Below are 20,881 nucleotides of genomic sequence, written 5' to 3' on the forward strand. Positions count from 1 at the left end.
TCGGTCAAACCGTGACAGAGGATTCGTTGGTTCTACCAAAGATACATCGTATTTGACACTTCTGAGTCAATCAAGCCTAATATTTGTTGCTGTTTTCATTAACAAAAGTCATGATCATCTACTTTTGTTGGGAAGCAGCATGATCTGTGCTGGATTACTAGCCGGGGTTACTATTACCGGAATAAAAGCACTAAATAAGACACTCAACTTCCAAGTGTCTATTTAGAAGCCACAGTAAATACGCCGGAAGGCAGAAATGAAGATATAGAAGCATGTTAGACGTCTTCGGTTGGCACTTTTGATAAATGGCTGAAATAAAGCAATAAACCAATGGGGAGATTGTTGGGTCGTAGTCTTTGGTTTATGCTTTGTTGGGTTGGGCTTTTGTTTGTAAACCGAGATTAGTTGATCTCGGTGGGCTTTTAGTTTGGTTTGGGCCTAGTTGATAATCATATATATAGAACATGTGTTAACAAAGTTAGGGTTGTTCGTTCAAGTGTATTATTCACCCGTGTAAGTTGTTAAATAACTTAAGCACCCGACGTATAATATACGTGTGTTTTGAAGTTTCTTCATTGTTTTCTGTGTGTTCTTGGTTGTTTTATAGAATCGACTTAGTGATTAGTTTCCGCCTAATCATTGAGTATCTTGATATCACATTGAAAGATCCGTCATGGGACTTACAAAGTTGGAAATCAGATTTGAACCGTGATCCGAAGGACTGGATCAAGAACTGAAGACGATCGATGGCTGGTGAACAAGAAAAATCGAGTTACAATTACGGTTTCAAAATTAAGGGGGTGATTGTTGGACGTAATTTCAGACTCCAAGTCACAAATCGGTGAACTTGAGGGACTAATAATGACACGTCGGTCATACTTAGTTATATTTACTAATTTTTATGTAATTATAATAGGTCATGTCTTGGCTAGCAAGATAGGTTAGTTTATATAAACCGAGTAATGGTTAGACATCAAAAGAACACACGAGATGTAACCGAGTTAGGGTTCATCAAGAGTCAAATTGAATGAGGGCTTTTTTGATTAATATAAACGAGAGTTAGGACTTACTTTTTGTACTCATATGACATTAAATGTAAGGGTAAAATCTACCATACAAGTTTTGAGATTACCTTGCTATAAGCATCTCATTCCTGACATCACTTATAATTGTAGGCTCATAAAATGTAAATCCTAGGTTATGCCTCTTACCACCCAAAACAACTTTTGCTCCCTGTTATTAAACAATATTTTTATAATTGTTATAAAAACTTTAAAAATATTAGTACAAGATATTTACAAATGGTAATCAAACCTGTGAGATTGCATCTTGCACTAATGATTCAACCTTCTGAACAGCAGCTTCATTAATAAGTGGTCCCTGCAAAACTTTATTTTATGTACAAGTTGGTTGACTTTTTTTAAGCAGTTGACATTTTTTTGTAACAATATACATGTGTAAACTGGTTACCTGTGTCACACCTTCACTAAAGCCATTGCCAACTTTAAAACTCTGAACAGCATTTGAGAAGGCATTTATAAATTTGTCATATATGCCTACAAAGATGGAAGTTTCTTGTCATGCAAGAAAGATAAAAATAATAAGGGTTTTAGTCTCTTTTTATACCTTCCTGCACAAGTAACCTATTTGCGCTTATACATGTTTGTCCAGTGTTATAAAATTTAGCTGCCAACTGAAATAATCACAGAAAAATGCGTGATAAAAAGTTATTGTTTTTACTCGAGATTTGAAATATATAGCCAATGTTTGCAAATAGTAAAATGTAAATGTATGTCACTTACGCTCGCTTTTAGTGCCGCTTCCAGGTCAGCATCATCGAAGATAATGAAAGGTGCATTACCACCAAGTTCAAGAGTGACCTGCAATAATTATAGGTTTGTTATAGTTATTCTAAACATTAAGGATTGCAATAAAGTTTCAAGTAACTGAGAACATGAATTTTAATAAAATTACCTTTTTAACGGTCTCGGCTGCACCAGCCATTAATTTCTTTCCAACAGCTGTTGAACCAGTGAATGTGATCTTTCTTACTTGTGGGCTTTCAAGTAAAGAATTCCCAATTTTAGAAGCATCTCCCATTACCACATTTAAGACACCCTGTGATTCGATAAAATGAAGCATAACTTTTACCTATGGACACGTATCAATGGGGATGTTTACAAGACTTACAGGCGGGATTCCAGATTGAAGTGCCAGCTCAGCTGCTGCTAAGGCGCTTAACGGTGTGAGCTCAGAGGGTTTTATGACCACGGTACACCCACAGGCAAGAGCAGGTGCAACCTGACATAATATTATTACAAAAATTAGCCTTTTGAAACTTTCGTATAAGAATCAAATCGACCCATTTATTAATAAACCAGTCAATATTTACCTTCCTGGTAATGATTTCCAAGGGGAAATTCCATGGAGTGATCGTGCCAACCACACCAACAGGCTGCAAATTAGAGGATTTGTTGGTAATGCTATATCTCAAAAAGAACATATGCAACATCATATGCTGAAAACAAGTTTTGTGGCTTAAATAACCACCTGCTTTAGAACAAACATGCGGCGATCAGGCTGTGGTGACGGAAGTATATCACCATAAATGCGTTTTGCTTCCTCTGCAAAGAACTCAATGTCACTAGCCCCAGTTACAACCTGTAAAACTTGAGAATCACATATGCGCATTTGTGTTGAAAAACATGAATAACTACTATATTCAGTATGCTTGATTTACGCACCTCTGCAATGGCTTCTTCTAGAGGTTTGCCTTGTTCCAAAGTTATTAGTTGTCCAAGCTCTTCTTTATGTTCAATCAGTAAGTTATACCATTTACGTAGGCGAGCACTCCTCTCAGCAGCGGTAAGCTTGCTCCAGTCTACCCAACAAATGTGATAAAACATATTAAAATGTAGATCATACAGCTAAACCCATATTGTAATTAGTTGTATTGTAAGCAACTTGAAGATCATACGGCTAAAAGCATTATAGGCCGAAGAAATTGCGTCTTTCGTTTCCCTCTCGCCCATGCACACAACTGAGGCTATAACATCCCCATTAGCAGGGTTGTAAACCTACAACAACTAATATGATTAGTGTGGTATGAAATCTATTAATGATCATATTTTGCAGCCCTCTATCAAGGGTTGGTATCAAATTATTTTAACAATCACAATCAATCCCAAATCCTCACAAAATGATCCTTAGAATTTAAATTGCAATAATTAGTTTAGCAATAGCATACATATCCAAACACCCCATGAAAAGTGAATGCGCATTAGTATAATCGCTGATAGATGTTTCTGAAAACTAGGAAATTCATAAGAATTCTATATTGTTTTCTGTTTAGTTATTTATGTGTCATCAAGTCATTTTGGTCAATTTAGAGAAGGAAAATCTGGTTAAACATGAACTGGAGTTTGGAGGTGTGGAGTGCATGCTTGTTCCAGACTAATCAGATTCCCGGTACGAAAGAAACTCGAGGGTTACAAGGGTTGAAGCCCTGACAAGCTGAATGAGCTCACGCTTAGCGAAAGTTCTATTATTATAGTCGCAAGCTTGTCGATCTTGCTTTAGACATGCACAGTTGATGAAAAATTGCATGCATAGGTAGAAATTGATTGTCAACAGAAACTGATCATCAACGGTAACTTGGGTGATTTGCTAATGGCTTCTTGACCTAGTGGCACCAGGTGCCTACCCTACCAAAGTGATGCGTGTTCGAGTTTTAAAAAGTGGGCAATCGATGGATTTCTGGGTGTGCGTTCGTTGTAAAAAAAAATTAGGCAATGTGCCACAACTACAGTTAGTAGCAACTTAAGGATTTTTTTGCTGAATTAGGTGTTTTAAAGAAAAAAAAAGTGCTTTAGGTGGTTGACTAGAATTTAAGTGGTTTCAGGTAATTTGCTATCTCAGATATTGGATTGCAAGTACACGTCAGCATAGATTCCACGTGGCTGTCCATGCCATCCAATTGTTCAACAAGTATCGTCCATGCGGAATCCGCTATCTCAAATAGCAGATTACACAAAGTCCTTTTACCGACATTTGCCATCTGGAAACTTGCTCAATCCGCATTTGAGATAGCGGATTCCACATGGACGACACTGGTTGAACAATTGGATGACATGGATAGCTCACATGGAAAGTAAGCTGACGTGCACTAGTAATCCGCTATTTGAGATAGCAAATTACCTAAAACCACTTAAATTCTAGTCAATCATCTAAAGCCACTTTTTTTTCCTTTAGATCACCTAATCCAGCAAAAAATTCCAACTTAAGCAATCAACAAAAATTTCGATCAATAACAACTTGGGCAACTAACATCAACTTGAGTGGTTAATGTTATTAGAGTGATCAACAATAACCAAGCTACTACTATTGCTGGTAAAAGTCAATCATAAGTAGCAACTAAGTTAGTTACCACTTACCCGTGGTAGAGTTCCTATTGATTCTGGCAACAATTTTAACCATCAACAACTGATACACTCTTTTAGAAAGCATTGTATCTCTTTAACAATGTTGTGATGATTTCCCAACTATAAAATAAAATTCTTTGACCTATCCTCTTGTTTTATTTATGAGTTATCTGATTAAGATTTCGAGAGTGCATCAAAATACTTTTAACTTGAGAGTGATGTACGTTATATAAAAGAGTTATCCAGACAGATACACACTATAAGACCTACATTTTGAAATTCATAGTTTTGAAGTTGAATACCTCGATGGTCTTGCCATCATATGCATCAATCCATTTCCCTCCAATAAGACCTTTTGTTCGAAACAGTCTAGAACTCTTGAGGCGAGCCACGGCATTTTCTGTTTCCATGCTTATCTGAATCACCCAAACTTAGTTTAATTTGATCATGAATTCGATTCATAAAAACAATGAATACATCATTAAGTCAATGAACTATTAAAACCCAAACACGTTATATTTAAACCTTGGTTGTGGAGTATATGAATCCTGCTGCCTCAATGGATTGAAGAAACAATATGGTGACTATTAATATATAATTGTGTTCACCAACCATAAATTAAATATAAGTATTGGCCTTGGTAGGTTGTTTTCCCAATTATTACAAAAACTAATAGTTTTCTTAAACAAAATAATTACAAAGCATGTCATTTGTTTGAATCATGATGCCACGCCTATATACCACATGTCATGTGCTAGAATCATGCCAATAGACATCCTTTTATTTTTTTTCCTGCGTAAAAGATACGAAACAATGAGAAGTACAGGATTCAAATTCAAGTTTCTTCCAGTTAAGGAGCGACATGATTACAAAAGACTTGTATTATTTTTTTTATCATATAAATTATTTAGAGAGGTTATTGTTCAAAAACCTACTGAGCGGTCAGGGGCCTTTTAAGTGTTTGGGATCCCACTTTTTTCAATATAATCAGCGAGTTGAAGAACCGAAGATTCACCTATGCATGACCTAGTGGTGTAGTGGGCTCAAATCCCACAAGTACAAGGATAGGGGGATTTTAGGTGGAAAAGATTGTTGTTCAAAATTTAGTAACTTTTTATGTCTTAGGTTATTAAAAGATGGTTGTTTATCTTAAACGACATGTAGTAAGTAGTAACATGAAAACCATATTGAAAACCAACAAATGCATACATGTTTAAATATGATTATGGAGCCTTTGATTTCTTATCTACATATTGAAAAAACAAACAAAAATAAAACCACATTTGTTTCAATTAATAACACGCTAGCCCAAGCCAAACCATGTTGACCCTTCAGACTCATATCAACCCATGTTTCCCGTACAAAAGCACTTGATCTGCAAAGCATTGATCATGTTTTAGCACAACTAATGGTGTAGATGTAACAATTTATATTTGTGAAAATTTTCTTTCTAAAGTAAAAAAAAACATGGTGCGTTTGGTTCTTACTTAAAGACACTCGTCTAATCCGTATTTAGAACATTTCGTCCTAAACCAGACTGCTTAAAACTTCCAAATGGTGCTCCCTGTATTTGATCCAAACAAGAAAGGAAATTGAATGATTACTTCCACAAATAAAATAATAATAATAATAATAATAATAATAATAATAATATTTGATTAATGTAGCTAGGGTCTTATAAGAAACCATTGAATATAGAAAAACTTGTTCTCGTTTTGTTCAATAGTCTTTTGTATTTGTTTGTTTTATTTACGATGTATCTTGGTAGCTTTTGGTTTCGCTAATGTACGTTTGGGCCCGAGACATTGTATTATGAGCCCATTGGGACGGTTATAATGAAACAAGTATGGTATGGCTTGCACTTTAAATAGTGCAACCATACCTATACATAACAAGTTTTTGCCATATTATCAACCTTATCTATTTACCAACTCTCCCACTTTCTCTCTTTCTTTCCTCTTATTGGAATAACAAAACATCTCCAAGATCCGAGATCTCGGTTGCTTACTAGTGATATCCGCTAGCTAGTAAGTGAGATTGATTCAAGAACTTGTTGTTAGATCTGTTGTCGGGACCTACAATTGGTATAAGAGCTTTCGGCTCTACTAGTTGTAGTTTTTGGGTCACAACCTTGAATTTTGGTCTTGTTTGAGTGTTTGAGAAGTGTGTGCTTGTACTTTCTTGTGTGTTCAAGTGTTGTAAGTGGATTTCGGGCTTGCCAAGTGCTTATGGAAATTTGAAATCGGTAGAAGAAGGTGCATTTAAGTGTTCGGTCTTGTTCTTCGGGCTTGAAGAAGTGCTTGAGGTTTCAAAAGTGGTAAAAAGTGTACCTGCGTGAAGATTCATGCTAAAAGTGAAGTTTGTATCTTTTGAAAATTACAATCGAATTGAATTTGACTTTGAATCGGATCGAATTAAAACTCAATTCGATTACTTCAAACTCGACTCGATTACCTTAAACTCGATCCGATTACTTCAAACTCGATTCGATTACTTTCAAACTTGATTCGACTGGTTTGAACTTGGAACTTTTGGTCAGAAGCTGATGCAACACTGTTTAAGCTTATAATCCAATTTGCAAGATGACTCATGATCTTGAGACGTTGAAGACGAATTTGATGTTTGAAAATGAAGTTGGAACTACTAATAAGCCCCCAAAGCTGCTTAACTCGAATAGCAACTTTGATGAATTCAAGTGGAGGTTCAAGAATTAGCTAAAAATCAATGACTTTATACTTCTTAGATCAATTGAAGAAGGTCCGCACCATCCTACCACCATGACTGCTAATGGACCAGTTGATAAACCTATAGAAGCCTATGACGATGATGATAGAAAGATGTTACTTGAAGATCAAAAGGCTTTTGGTACTCTGAGTGTGTGCCTTTCACTTGAAATCTGTCAAACGTTAAGAAAGCAAACTACTGCCAAAGGACTGTAGGATGCATTGGTTGATAAGTTTAAAGGGAATATGGAGATGAGAAATAGTAAAAAAGCAATGGTGAAGGGTGAATTTAATACATTTAAGCATATCTGAGGAGAAACTATTGGAACTCTCATCCATAGATTTGAGGCCTTGGTTACCAAGATGAGAAGTGCAGGGATCATTTATGACAAGTTAGAAATCGATGACATGCTGTTGAATTCTTTGCCCTACACATGGAACAACAGTGTTATCATCATCAAGAGAACACCAAATTTAGACAGAACATCTTTGTCTGACCTGGCCTCCACAATAAGATCATTTGAAATGGACGACAAGCTCAAATTAAATAACCATATCAATTCACTCAATCATGCGGGGTCAGGGATCAGCACATCATTCCTAAGTTAAGCTCATCCTACAGTTCATCCACTCAATGGAGTAAAAGTGTATTCTGCTCAACCAACACAGAAAACTGCATTCAAGTCAACTGCGAGTCAGTTAACATCATCCACTTCAAATTCATAGAAACAGTAAATAAAGCCATTGAGCAAGCTCTCAAGGCTCATGGGATTGACAAGTCTACCAGTAGCTCATCTCACTCCAATCCTCAAGTTGATGACTCTCATATTGCACTATTTCATGTATTCATGGTAAGTCACGAGGTTGTTGCAAGGAAAACTCCTACTTCCTTCATTCCAACAAGGAGACATTCCCGAAATCAACAAGAAAGATCTCAAGAAGATGGACATTAGGTACCAGATGTCCATGGCTGTTCATCATGCATCAAACTTAATGAGAAAATATGGGAAAAACAGTTTCAAAGATTCTTATGGCAAAGGGATTGGGTTTGATAAAGATAAACTTCGATGCTACAACTGCAATGAGACTGAGCACTTTGCAAGGGAGTGCACAAACCCAACCAAGGCTGCCAATGGCATTAAGATCATAGAAGTCTCTGACAATGAAGGAGGGAAAAGGAGTGACAAAAGTCTAGGGGATCAAAACAACTCTTCGAGTCAAAGAATTCCCCAAATCAGTCAAGGGAACTCAACAAAACGAAACTCTGGCTCAAGCTCAAGTTCAAGGGCCCTACTCACACAATCTGCTGCAATACAGAGCCAGATTGGGAGGATGATCAATTTTGTGAGCTGATAACCCACTAAACTTTGCTGGGATGGCCTTTGTGAATGAAAATCAAACTTCTTCAAGTTCTGCTCCAGGGGGAAACCAAGCCACCTATAACATTCCCGAGGGTCAGTCAAAAAGGCCTGTCAATAGTATTTGGTACTTAGACAGTGGCTGTACCTGACACATGACATGAGACGAGTCTTTGCTGTTTGACGTTCAACCGTTCAATGGTGGACACGTATCCTTTGCTGGAGATATGGGAGGGAAAATAACAAAGAGAGGAAATGTCTCAAACGGTACTCTAACCTTTGAAGACGCCAATCTTATGGAACACCTCAACCCAATATGCTCAGTGTCTCACAGATCTATGATAAGAAATACTCCACTCTCTTCACAAAATATGAGTGTTTAATCTTGAAACCTGGCTTTAAAGTCTCTAAAAAACGGATTTTGATGCGTACTCCGAGGCATAATGATTCTTATATATCAGACATGCGAAGTTCATATTCACAATAAGCTGCTTCATGTCTATTGTCTAAGGCCTCGGATAATGACTCATCACTTTGGCATCGACGTCTAGGTCATGCCAACTTTAAGAATTTGAATAAGTTGGTTAAAGGTGAGCATGTGATGGGTTTGCATGTTAAAAACTTTTCTTGCATTGAAAAATGTCCTTTTGCTCAAAGTGCAAGCAACACAAACTCCCTCACTGGCCCAAAACCGTCAATTCCATGGACTCCATTCTTCAGTTGTTGCACATGGATCTGTTTAGTCAAATTCATCCTTTGGCAATAGGCCGAAAAGCCTATTGTCTTGTTATTACTGATGATTTTTCTCGTTTTAGCTGGACTTTTCTGTTGGGTCATAAGGATGAAACCACTCACTTTCTAACCAAGACTTCAAAATTATGATTAAATTACTGAGATGGAGTCCTATCGCCTACGCCCTAAATGATCAAGCGATGTATATCGATGATGGATACAACAATTTTGGGATTTTGTTGTTATTCAAACCTATACAGTAAATGGCCATTTAGAACGAGACATTCATGATGTGGTAAATGGATCAGAAATGGTTGTTGTTCAAGTAGAAATTCGTTCTGCTCTACTAATAAATGATGCTCAAGCAGAGAGTTCTTCTATCAATATGACGTGTGCAAGAATTTTTGGGAGATAGGGTTTGCTGGAACATTTCACCATAACAAAGTGAACAAAAAGCACCTCTCTGAAGATTGGAAATTTTTCTGCACACAACTTTGTTTGTATTTTTCACACAAGGTTAGTGAATTGAAGTATGTGCCACAAGAAGTGCAACAAAGAGTTCATCCTATTGTGAAACAACAACCTTACAATTACTCCAAGAATTTACTACGAGATATGTGTGACAACAATGAACAGGAATGAGGGATACTTCTATATCCCATATTCATCATGAAAATCATTTTGTCACAAGTGTCATAGCCAGGGTTGCCGGATAATCAAGGAAGATTTGAAATGATTAATCAAGATCAAGATTTTTTGCCAAGTGCTCTTCCTATTAAACCTGCCTTAGGATTAGATACACATTTCTCCATCACTTTACTTGACTGTTAGAAGATTTTGACTAATATTATTTGTCTACTCTCTATCTTCTTTTATGTAAATATTCTATCTTTATTAATATTATTATCAGTTATAATTATGTCAGTTTGTATATATTATTTATACGTGCTGTTAGGTAGTTGTTAGTGATTGTTACGATATAAATGAACAAACAATATTAGATATGATACTTATGAGACCAGTTGAATAAAGTCAAACACTGTAACACCCCGGCTTAAGCGGAAACTCCCGAGTGTGACGTACATATTGTTCAAAGACACGTGACACTATTAAGTGACCATAATAACATTAATTCATTAAATTGCCAAGTACACAAGTTTTTCAACAAGTCAACAATACAAGTTTAAATCAAAGATAAAAAATAATTCATTTATTAAATATCCTAAGCAATCTAGGTGTCTTCATACTTCATCCTCTAATCACCGTACCTGTAACATATGTATAAAATAAAGTCAGCTATAAATAGCCGGTGAGTTTCCATAGTTTTAAATACATACATAAAAACCGTACAACTCATGGTCAAATGATAAACGAGCAAGTAAGTCCTTTCCAGTTGGTAACAACCAACGTACTTGGGTAATCGCGCAAGTAAGGTCTTTTCCAATTGGTAATAACCAACGTACTTGGATAATGAGGCCCTTTTCCACTCGATACAAATGGACCGGAGTGCAAAGGGGGCGTATGATCATACTTAATGAGGCTTCCCAATCGTGCAAGTAATATTCGTGCAAGTAATACAAATAACACACAAGTCCATATACGAATTGTAGTTTTGTAATAGAAGACATCAATACTTGAATTTTTATATGGATACATATGCTACCCCAAAACAATAAAACATTAAAAAGGGGTGGTGAAAAACTCACTTTAATGATTGAGGCGAAAAGGGAATGAGTACTTGAAAGCGTTTGAGAATAACCACAACCGAACACGTCACGTAAGCCGAAGCAAGCGATCCGCGCTAACTAAATTGAGTAAAAACAATACTTAATCTGTAATCGTACAGGGTTTATTAATGCATATCTTGAAAGGTGTTATTTTACATTACTTTTATATTTTTGATTATTATATTATTATTTATGCTTTAACGAAAGGTTGGTTGTTAATATTAATTAAGCACTTTAATGGTGAGGAAACTAAGTTTATATGCTCGAAAAGCTTGAACTATTGTTTATAAATTATATTTATATTTATTGTGTTGACAAAACAATTTTTAGGAATATTAAAGCTTACTTTACGTTTATTAAACGATTTTCAGATACGGTTTACGAAAACGAGAAACTTGGTTTTTAAGTGCAAAATGGTGAGACATATTTTATAGTTAATTTACATAATTTTTATTAAATTTAAAAAGGTTTTTCTACATTTATTTTGATTTTTAAATGATTAAAATTGATTAAAAAGTTAATTAAAATGAACTGAATTTTTATAAAAAAAATAGTGATTGACCCGGGTTTCGAACAAGAGTCTTGGCCGTGTATGTGAAGAGTGTTAACCAAGTGTTGTGGGAAAGACATCCATTTTAAATTGGGTTTTTAATATATTTATATATTAACAGTTTATAGATAATAATAATAATAACAACAACATAGCAGCTTATATGAAAAAAAAAGAGAAAATGGGTGCGTGACCAGGGTTTCAAACCCGGGTCTGACTCGTGTTAACCAAGTGACTAACCAGTTGCTCTGCTTGATACATTCGTTTTAAGTATAAGAATATATATATATATATATCTATATATATATATATATAATATACTTTAGGTTCATCTTCTTCAAGAAGAACCCTAGAGTTTCAATCTCAGTTTCTGTTTGCTGTTTGTTTAAATTAGTTTAGGATTTTTGTTTATTGACTCAACGAAGTGAATAATCATATATCAATTACCTTAATATGTTTTGTTTTGATCGAAACCTGGTTTCCGGAAAATAAATTAGAGAAGTCTCCCAATTACAGAAAATCCGTGTATTAGAGGGGCATTAAGAGAAGTGAGCAAGTTCTAATGAAGGTTTGGGTTCTATTTATACTACGAATCGGAGCGTGTACATGTTAAATGTTTTGATTTGATTTCCGGATTTTTCGGCTAGTATCACAGGATTGATTCGCGGTTTAAGGATGTTATAACAAAATTAATAAGTTAGTTAGGATAGTATATTGAAGACTAAACGATTTTATATATTTTATTTGACTAAAAACGCGTTTTAAGGGGGTGGCGGCCACCTCGGCGCCGGATTAGGGTGGCCGGAGGCGCCGCCGGAAAAACGTGAGGGTAGAGAGGGAGAGGGTTGGGTTTTATATTTTAATAATATAATAATATAATTTAAATTCATATTTACACTTTAAACCCTAAAGTTTCATAATTATTTTAAAAGGAAACTTAATATCTTTTTAAGTTAATATAAGTTTTCAAAGTTTACCTTTTTAACTCTAAACTTTATAATCAAATTATATGGTTTTCGGTTTTGGATTATTTACGCGTTTTAAGCGGGTTATCGATAAGCCACGAGATTTCATAAGTAATGGAACGTAGAAATAAATGAACGAATGTTTGAACATAAATGTCGGGAATACTTTATTAAATGATCAATAATACATCGAAATGACCCATCGGGTCGGGTTTAGAAATACAAATACGAATCGAAATTTACGAATTTCACAAACACAAACAATGTTCAATGTGTTTATTTTATTATTTAGTCATATACAACATAATAATTCAACATAAATAAAGAATATTTCTAACAATAACAAAATTAGTTCAATGGTATAAAAGATTTAGTACAACAAGAATTTCTAAACAAAAATAGTATCTGGAATTCCGTGCGGGTATGTGTTTATCTACATGATTTCACCAATGCATATAACCTTGTTTTGAAATTTAGCATTCATCCATGATGCCAACGATAAGATCAACGATCTGTTTCCAATGAATAATCTGACATTATCATTACTTACATGATGATATGAATCTCCAACTTTGAGTAACAGTTTGGTATATCGGGTATGCGTGAATACGCTTACACCGATGTTTACCTTAGTTGGATTTAATTCTTCAACTTTAAATAGCATTTTGGGATCCCGGGTACACGTTTATCAACACGATTGCACCAATATCGCATTTAGCATTTCAAAGGCCACATGGTCATCAGTCTTAGAGGATGTTGAGCTAAGCTTAAGCAATTTCAAAAGTTTAACCAAATACCCCCTAAAGTCAAACCTTCGAAAACCATTGAAAGCATAAAACTCTAGATCTACTAGAGATCTAGGAGAACGTGACAGGCCAACCATTGGATCCACTCATCCAATGTGTATAGCCTTCCATTTCTCGTTGCCTGGAATCGATCTAAAAATCAAAACAAACAAGAGGTTGTTCAAAAGGTATTATATTTCCGAGACCACAAATTCCAACAAAAGTTCAAAACCTATAGTGAGGCGGCTTTGGAAGAGGACGTAGAAGAATTTTATACATAATGTTGTAAATAGGGGATTTTGTAGGAGGAAAGATTGAAGAATTTTGAAAGTGGCCGGGTAGATTGGAGGAGTACGTTTGCAAGTTAAAATTTGCAAAGTGATCAATCTTCTATTTATTGATTTGATTTTGTTATGGTTGCTCCTAACGCATTTAATCGATAATAAATCTTATTAGTTGTTAGATGCTACCTTATTAAAAACCATTATTATAAATGCGTTTCTCTTCCAATTTTAAATCACTACTATAAATACATATGTTTCAACTTATAAATGTGCAACTATTTTAAACTTATAAAACAATTTACATTATAACTTGCGTAAAATATATTAATCGTAGTTTTTATTATAAAAAAAAACAGAAAGGTTTCGTATTTATAACGGTTTAGTATTGTAACCGTTGTTATATACAAAACGCTTTAAGTTTTTAGAATGGGTCTTTGTAAATTCGTTACAAGTTATGAATATATTAACGGAATCTCATGTGAACATGTTAATCGCTTTAAAATAATGGTTAAAATCCGTTGTTAAAGGTTTTGTCTAGAAAACAACGCTAGTTTCCTTTTTATATGCAACGGGTTGGGATAATTGTTCAAAATAAAAAGGTGCTTTGCATTATATTTAATGGTTGGACCTCATACCGTTGCAAATCATTTTTTAGACAGGTGTTAATAGACGTTTTCGTAGTGTCACCCAATTCCGTAGCTTCAAACCGGCCCACTTGACTCAACCCAGCATTGTCTTGTGTTCTAGAGGGAATTACGTCCAACACGTAGTATGCTGATGGCTACCCGTCTTCAACCACATCTGAAAGCTTCTCATAAGAAGCTCTAATTTTCTTGATTATGATCAGGTATTCTTATACATACTACGCATTTACATGTTTATTATTGATTTAGGAACTTGTGACCTTTTTAACACTGATACTGCACATGAAAATACTGTATTTTTCCAACGAACTTACTGCTTATTTTATTGTAAATTTATCATATGCCCAAATAATAATAATAATAATAATAATAATAATAATAATAATAATATCTAGGACAATTTACTAATTTTTATGTCTTACTACTAAAAGTTGGTTTTTATCTTGTTTGAGACATGTAATTTTTTTAACGGTCAACAAATATAGAATGCCTAGGTACTCTGTACGGGATGACCCAATGGCTAAAGGCCACCGCCAGCTGGCTCAACCTAGTCGTACGGAGCCCTTAAGCGCCTTCAACTTATCTCCGGTTCCAGAGAAAACCACCCGCCCGAAGACCCACTGGTGGTAAAACCCGGATGCCTTCAGGATTGAACTGGAGATCACAAAAAACCCAATCTTCCTTCCTTGAGCCACCATGCCCCCTCAAAATATCGTAAGTAGGAATTAAAATTGGGTCTTTATTAAGAACCCACTCTCTGCCACTACAACATATTGAAAAGGACTTGGATGCCCTCAGTTTGAGACATGTATTAACCTGAAAAGCATATTGAAAGCCAACAAATGAATACAAGCTAAAATATGATTATTGATTATGAAGCCATTGAATTCTCATCCACATATTAATAAAATAAGACTGAAATAAAACCCCATTATTTCAACTATTAACACGCGTGCCCGTGCCCGGGTCAAACCATGTTGACCCTATAGACTTGTATCAGCTCATGTTTCCCATACAAACACACTTGATCTGCAAAACATTGATCATGTTTTAGCATACATATATATAACTGTATGTTGCAAAAAATAGAAAAGGTTATATTATGAATGTTTAACAGCTGCTTCCAAGCTCCAAACCACCAAAATCGATCCATGAACCAGACCGTGTTTGGGTAGTCTACTCGGTTGCAATGGCATTTGAACACCATTATTTCTATTTGGGAAATTCAACATGGTTCATATGAATAAAATTTCCCAATTATATTGCATCAAAAATTATCTTTATGTGTAGATAAAACAGTTTATATTTGTGAAAATATTCTTTCCAAAGTAACAAAACATGGCGTGCCGGGTACTTACTTCAAGATACTCATCTAATCCATATTTAGAACTTTCACGTCCTAAACCAGACTGCTTAAAACCTTCAAATGGTGATCCCTGCGTGTGATCCAAATAAAATAACAATAATACTAGTTAGTTAATTAATTAAGGTCTTAAGAAACCACTGAATATGATAAACTTCTTTCTACCGGTGAAGCGAACAATCCCTCGTTTACTCCAACAATACCATATTCAAGAGCTTCACACACGCGCCATGAACGCTGAATATTGTTTGTAAACAAATAAGCAGCTAACCCTGCAACATTTATATCAAATATATGTTTATAATCTCAACTAATAAATACGATCGGTCACCAATATGTGGATCATATATACCTGATTCAGTGTCATTGGCAATATGTATAGCCTCTTCTTCTGTTTTAAATCGTATAATAGGCGTAACAGGTCCAAATATTTCCTGCCTATAATAATAAAGATTGAGTTACTAGTAAAATACACATCAAAACTAGCAATTCAATAGAAGTTTTTGTACTCATATGACATTAAATGTAACAGTAAAATCTAGCATACAAGTTTTTGAGATTACCTTGCTATAAGCATCTCATTCTTGACATCACTTATAATGGTAGGCTCATAAAAAGTAAACCCTAGGTTATGCCTCTTACCGCCCACAACAATTTTCGCTCCCTGTTATTAAACAATATTTTTATAATTGTTACAAAAACTATAAAAATATTAGTACAAGATATTTACAAATGGTAATCAAACCTGTGAGATAGCATCTTGCACTAATGATTCAACCTTCTGTACAGCAGCTTCAGTGATAAGTGGTCCCTGCAAAACATAATTTTAAGTATCAGTTGACTTTTTTAAGCAATTGACTTTTTTAAGTACCTGTGCTACATCTTCACTAAGACCATTGCCAACTTTAAGGTTCTGAACAGCACTTGAGAAGGCATTTATAAATTTGTCATATATGCCTACAAAGATGGAAGTTCTCTTGTCATGCCAGAAAGGAAAAATTAGATTAAAAGATTTAGGTTTTTGTTATACCTTCTTGCACAAGTAATCTATTTGTGCATATACATGTTTGTCCACTGTTACGGAATTTAGTTGCCAACTGACATAATCGCATAATAATATGAAAAAAGTAACCGTTTTATGCAAGTTCTTAAATATAAAATGTATTTCACTTACGCTCGCTTTCAGTGCCGCTTCCAGGTCAGCATCATCAAAGATAATGAAAGGTGCATTGCCACCAAGTTCAAGAGAGACCTGCAATAATCATAGGTTTATTATCATTATTATTATTACTATTGTTATTATTATATATATTAAGGATTTCAATAAAATTACCTTTTTAACAGTGTCAGCTGCACCAGCCATTAATTTCTTTCCAACAGCAGTTGAACCAGTAAATGTAATCTTTCTTACTTGTGGACTTTCAAGTATAGAACTTCCAATTTTAGGAGCATCTCCCATTACCACATTTAAGACGCCCTGTGATTCGATAAAATGAAGCATAGTTAACTTTCACATATGGACACATATCATTGTTCATCAATGGATGTTTATAAGACTTACAGGCGGGATTCCAGATTGAAGTGCCAGCTCAGCTGCTGCTAAGGCGCTTAACGGTGTCAGCCCAGAGGGTTTTATGACCACGGTACACCCACAGGCAAGAGCAGGTGCAACCTGACATAATATTATTATAAAAGTTAACCTTTTGAAACTTTCATATAAGAATCAAATCGACTCGTTTATTAATAAATCGGTCAATATTTACCTTCCTGGTAATCATTGCCTAGGGGAAATTCCATGGAGTGATCGCGCCAACCACACCAACAGGCTGCAAATCATTTGAAAATGTCTCAAAAAGAGCATATATATGCATAAAACAAGTTTTGTGACTTAAATAACCACCTGCTTTAGAACAAACAGGCGGCGATCAGGCAGTGGTGACGGAAGTATATCACCATAAACGCGTTTTGCTTCCTCTGCAAAGAACTGAATGTGACCAGCCCCAGATACAACCTGCAAAACTTGAGAATCATAAATGTGCGTTTGTGTTGAAAAATGTGAGTACCCATATTAATTTTCAGTATGTTTGATTTACAGACTTCTGCAATGGCTTCTTTTAGAGGTTTGCCTTGTTCCAAAGTTATTAGTTGTCCAAGCTCTTCTTTATGTTCAATCAGTAAGTTATACCATTTACGTAGGCGAGCACTCCTCTCAGCAGCAGTAAGCTTGCTCCAATCTACCCAACAAATGTGATGAAACATATTATAATGATAACATGATGATGGCTAAAGCCATATTGGAATTAGTTGTATTGTAAGCGACTTGAAGATCATACGGCTAAAAGCATTATAGGCCGAAGAAATTGCATCTTTTGTTTCGCTCTCGCCCATGCACGCAACCAAAGCTATAACTTCCCCAGTAGCAGGGTTGTGAACCTACAACAACTAGTATGATTAGTGTGTTACAATTTGTCAAATATATTAACTATCAAGTGTTTGTTGGTATCAAATTATTTTGACAATCATAATGCTAAAAAATTGGCCTAAGGCAACCTTTATTTAAGAAAAAAAAAGCTACATTAGGTGAAGTTGCATTAGACCTAATGCAACTTTTTATTAGATAACACAATTGTTTCTTTCAAATGCAACCTTTTTAAAATGTTGCATTTGAAAAAACAGTTGCGTTATCTAACCAAAAGGTTGCATTAGGTTTAATACAACTTCACCTAATGCAGCTTTTTTTTGTAAAATAAAGGTTGCTTTAGGCCAATTTTTTAGTAATCAGTCCCAAATCCTCATAAATGATCATTAAAAGTTTAAATTGCAATAATGATCAGTTTGGCATGCATAAATGTGCATTCAATATAATCGCATATAGATGTTTCTGACAACTAGGACATTCATAAGAAATCTATGTTGATTTCTGTTTAGTGATTTAATGATTTAAGTGTCATCAAGTCATTTTAGTCAACCGGGATAAGAAAAATATGCTTAAATATCAATTTGAGTTGGGAGGTGTGTGTGGAGTGCATGCTCGATCGAGACTAATTAGATTTCTGGTACGAACGAAACTAAAAGTCTTCAATCTATTTATTGTACACGTTTTCACAATACACACACACAACCATTCTCTTGTTTTCTTAATGAGTTATATAATTAAGATTTCGAGAGTACATCAAAATACTATAGTTTGAAAGTGATTTACACGATTTAAAGAGTTATCCGGCGATGCATTACGTGGGCAACCTACATTTTGAAAGTCAGAGTTTTAAAGTTGAATACCTCTATGGTCTTGCCATCATATGCATCAATCCATTTCCCTCCAATAAGACCTTTGGTTCGAAACAATCCACAACTCTCGAGGCAAGCGACGACATTTTCTGTTTCCATGCTCATCTGCACCTTGATTGCAGAGTGTATGATCAATCCTGCTGCCTTGATGGAATAAAGATGCAAACATGTTGATTATATATTTATAATGGTGTTCACCTGGTACCTGCTACAAATTATTGGTTGGTAAGTTGTCGTTGTCACTTATTACCGTTGACTTCGAACAGGTTTTTGATTCGAGGAATCTCATTCTCACGTGTCTTTCTCTTATTGGCTTACTAACACGTCGTTGTGAATATCTAACACATCGTCGACGACGAAAAAGGTTAAGGATAAATCTGGAAACTCAAAAAAGACTGACATTTTTGGTATATCTCTGTTAAAAAAAAGAGAAAAGAAAGAAAAGACTGTTTTGTTAATATAATTTGAAAAGGTATACTATAATTTCAAAGCAATTCGTAAGTGGGCAAATAGCATTTGGTTAAATATAGTATTATTATGATTGAGAGAATCAAAATATACTCTTTTTTATTTTCTATCTACTTTTTTCTTTTTAATCAATCAATCGATTATCAAATTAATATACTTTAATTAAAAGTGTTTTTAAACAAAATGATTAGAAAATATGCATGTTTGGGATAAATATTTTTTAAAAGTAAACGACTTCTTTAAATATGATATTTTATAATAATGTGTTAGACAATTCTGTCATCATATTTGTGGTACATTTATTAATACTTAATAACTGTCTTAGACAGGGCTTTCGATTTACCACCGGGTTTTTTAGGTGCTTTCAGTTTGAAAACTGTAAAATTAACAGAAAGTGTTTTGTACACGTTTAGCTAATAACTACTAGTTGTATGCCACACCTTTATAGCACATGTCATGTGTTCGAATTATGCCAACATGCATTCTTGTTTTTTTATTCATTCGTAAAAGAAATGAAACAATGAGATGTATATGTTCAAATTCAAGGTCTTTTGAGTTGAGCGATAGGATTACCAATATAACTAAATGACTTATTATCATTCTTATCATGTAAATTATTTATAGAGGTTATTGTATGTTGGGCGGTCCAAGGGCCTTTTACGTATTTGGGATCCCGCTTCATAGAACCAGTGATTTGAAGAACGAAATATTCACCCATGATCTAGTGGTCTAGTGTGTTTACCCCCACCATATGTGAGGTTGTAAATTTAAATCCTTGCAAGTGCGTTAAAGAGACAACACGAGTTTTTACTTTGGTTAATGAAGAATTATCTTATGTGGTTGAGATGGCTACCTATCTCACCATCCTTCAACCACATCTGAAAGGTATAGAACATGGATCATTTTTTTATTAAAAATAAAGCGCTAATGATACTCTCGTTAGTAATGGAAAATATTCTAGTACGATACTATTTTCCAAAATTGAATAAATGAGTATAAAAGAAAAAATTTCATCTTCCAAAATTGAGTTGAATCGGTGTCTTTAATGGATCTTTTTGTAGTATCTTCATCGTGTGTCTTCATCACATTGGGTCTTTAACTACACTCATTAATAGAAAATATGATTATGTGCTAGTTACTTACTGCTTTTCTTTTTTTTTTCTTTTTCTTTTTTTTTGTGGAAGAGACTCATGCAGATACTCAAATGCAAAGTGGGTGAGTCCGATAGGGCGTACCTGTGCCACCTATTATTCAACTTTTGTTGGAACGTACAGCGGTATCATTAACATCATCTATACTCCAGGTAGTTCAGCGAACGAGGGTTCCTTAGTAGATTGACTTATGTCAAGCGAACGGGAATATCATATATTTACTTTTCTTTTACTTTATGGTGAGACGTTACATCTTGACTTGTGAAGTTTCTACCTTTGTATTATATGCATATACAAAACTTTATGAACTCTCACCAATATTATTGTTGACAAAATTATTATTATTTTCAACAAGCTACATGATACAATGACGTACTAGGAACGAAGATAACTAGTTTGGACTTTAGAATTATTTAAATAAG

The 20,881-nt window shown here is 34.7% G+C and overlaps 2 protein-coding genes and 1 pseudogene across 5 annotated transcripts in view; 1 reads left to right on the forward strand and 2 right to left on the reverse strand.

The window, feature by feature from the left end:
- Positions 1 to 16,838, forward strand: part of LOC143544212 (peroxynitrite isomerase Rv2717c-like) — a 44,517-nt gene extending 27,679 nt beyond the window's left edge. The window contains exon 5 of one of the 3 annotated variants that reach the window (XM_077036362.1): positions 16,751 to 16,838. The gene's annotated coding sequence lies outside the window, so the exon portion shown is untranslated. Of the gene's footprint in view, positions 1 to 1,826; positions 1,988 to 16,738 lie in introns of those variants that run through there. The other 2 variants (XM_077036364.1, XM_077036365.1) reach the window with 2 other exon arrangements.
- LOC143544206 (succinate-semialdehyde dehydrogenase, mitochondrial-like) lies at positions 1,939 to 4,831 on the reverse strand. The gene is made up of 7 exons (XM_077036355.1): positions 4,724 to 4,831; positions 2,978 to 3,077; positions 2,745 to 2,881; positions 2,551 to 2,661; positions 2,393 to 2,455; positions 2,191 to 2,301; positions 1,939 to 2,118 (listed from the first exon to the last, which is right to left on the reverse strand). The coding sequence occupies exons 1-7, from the start codon at positions 4,829 to 4,831 to the stop codon at positions 1,939 to 1,941; spliced, it is 810 nt and encodes a 269-aa protein (XP_076892470.1).
- LOC143544214 (succinate-semialdehyde dehydrogenase, mitochondrial-like) lies at positions 15,149 to 18,964 on the reverse strand (annotated as a pseudogene). The gene is made up of 15 exons (XR_013137211.1): positions 18,832 to 18,964; positions 17,886 to 17,985; positions 17,650 to 17,786; positions 17,453 to 17,563; positions 17,316 to 17,378; positions 17,114 to 17,224; positions 16,886 to 17,029; positions 16,727 to 16,804; positions 16,583 to 16,649; positions 16,298 to 16,509; positions 16,116 to 16,216; positions 15,905 to 15,990; positions 15,718 to 15,824; positions 15,548 to 15,625; positions 15,149 to 15,218 (listed from the first exon to the last, which is right to left on the reverse strand). The product of XR_013137211.1 is annotated as a succinate-semialdehyde dehydrogenase, mitochondrial-like (transcript).
- Between the last annotated feature and the right edge of the window lie 1,917 nt (positions 18,965 to 20,881).

The sequence above is a fragment of the Bidens hawaiensis genome, unplaced genomic scaffold (assembly GCF_021521415.1).
Source record: "Bidens hawaiensis isolate Kalapana, Puna unplaced genomic scaffold, B.hawaiensis_p1.1 tig00013494_1, whole genome shotgun sequence".
NCBI classification, from domain to species: Eukaryota; Viridiplantae; Streptophyta; class Magnoliopsida; order Asterales; family Asteraceae; genus Bidens; species Bidens hawaiensis.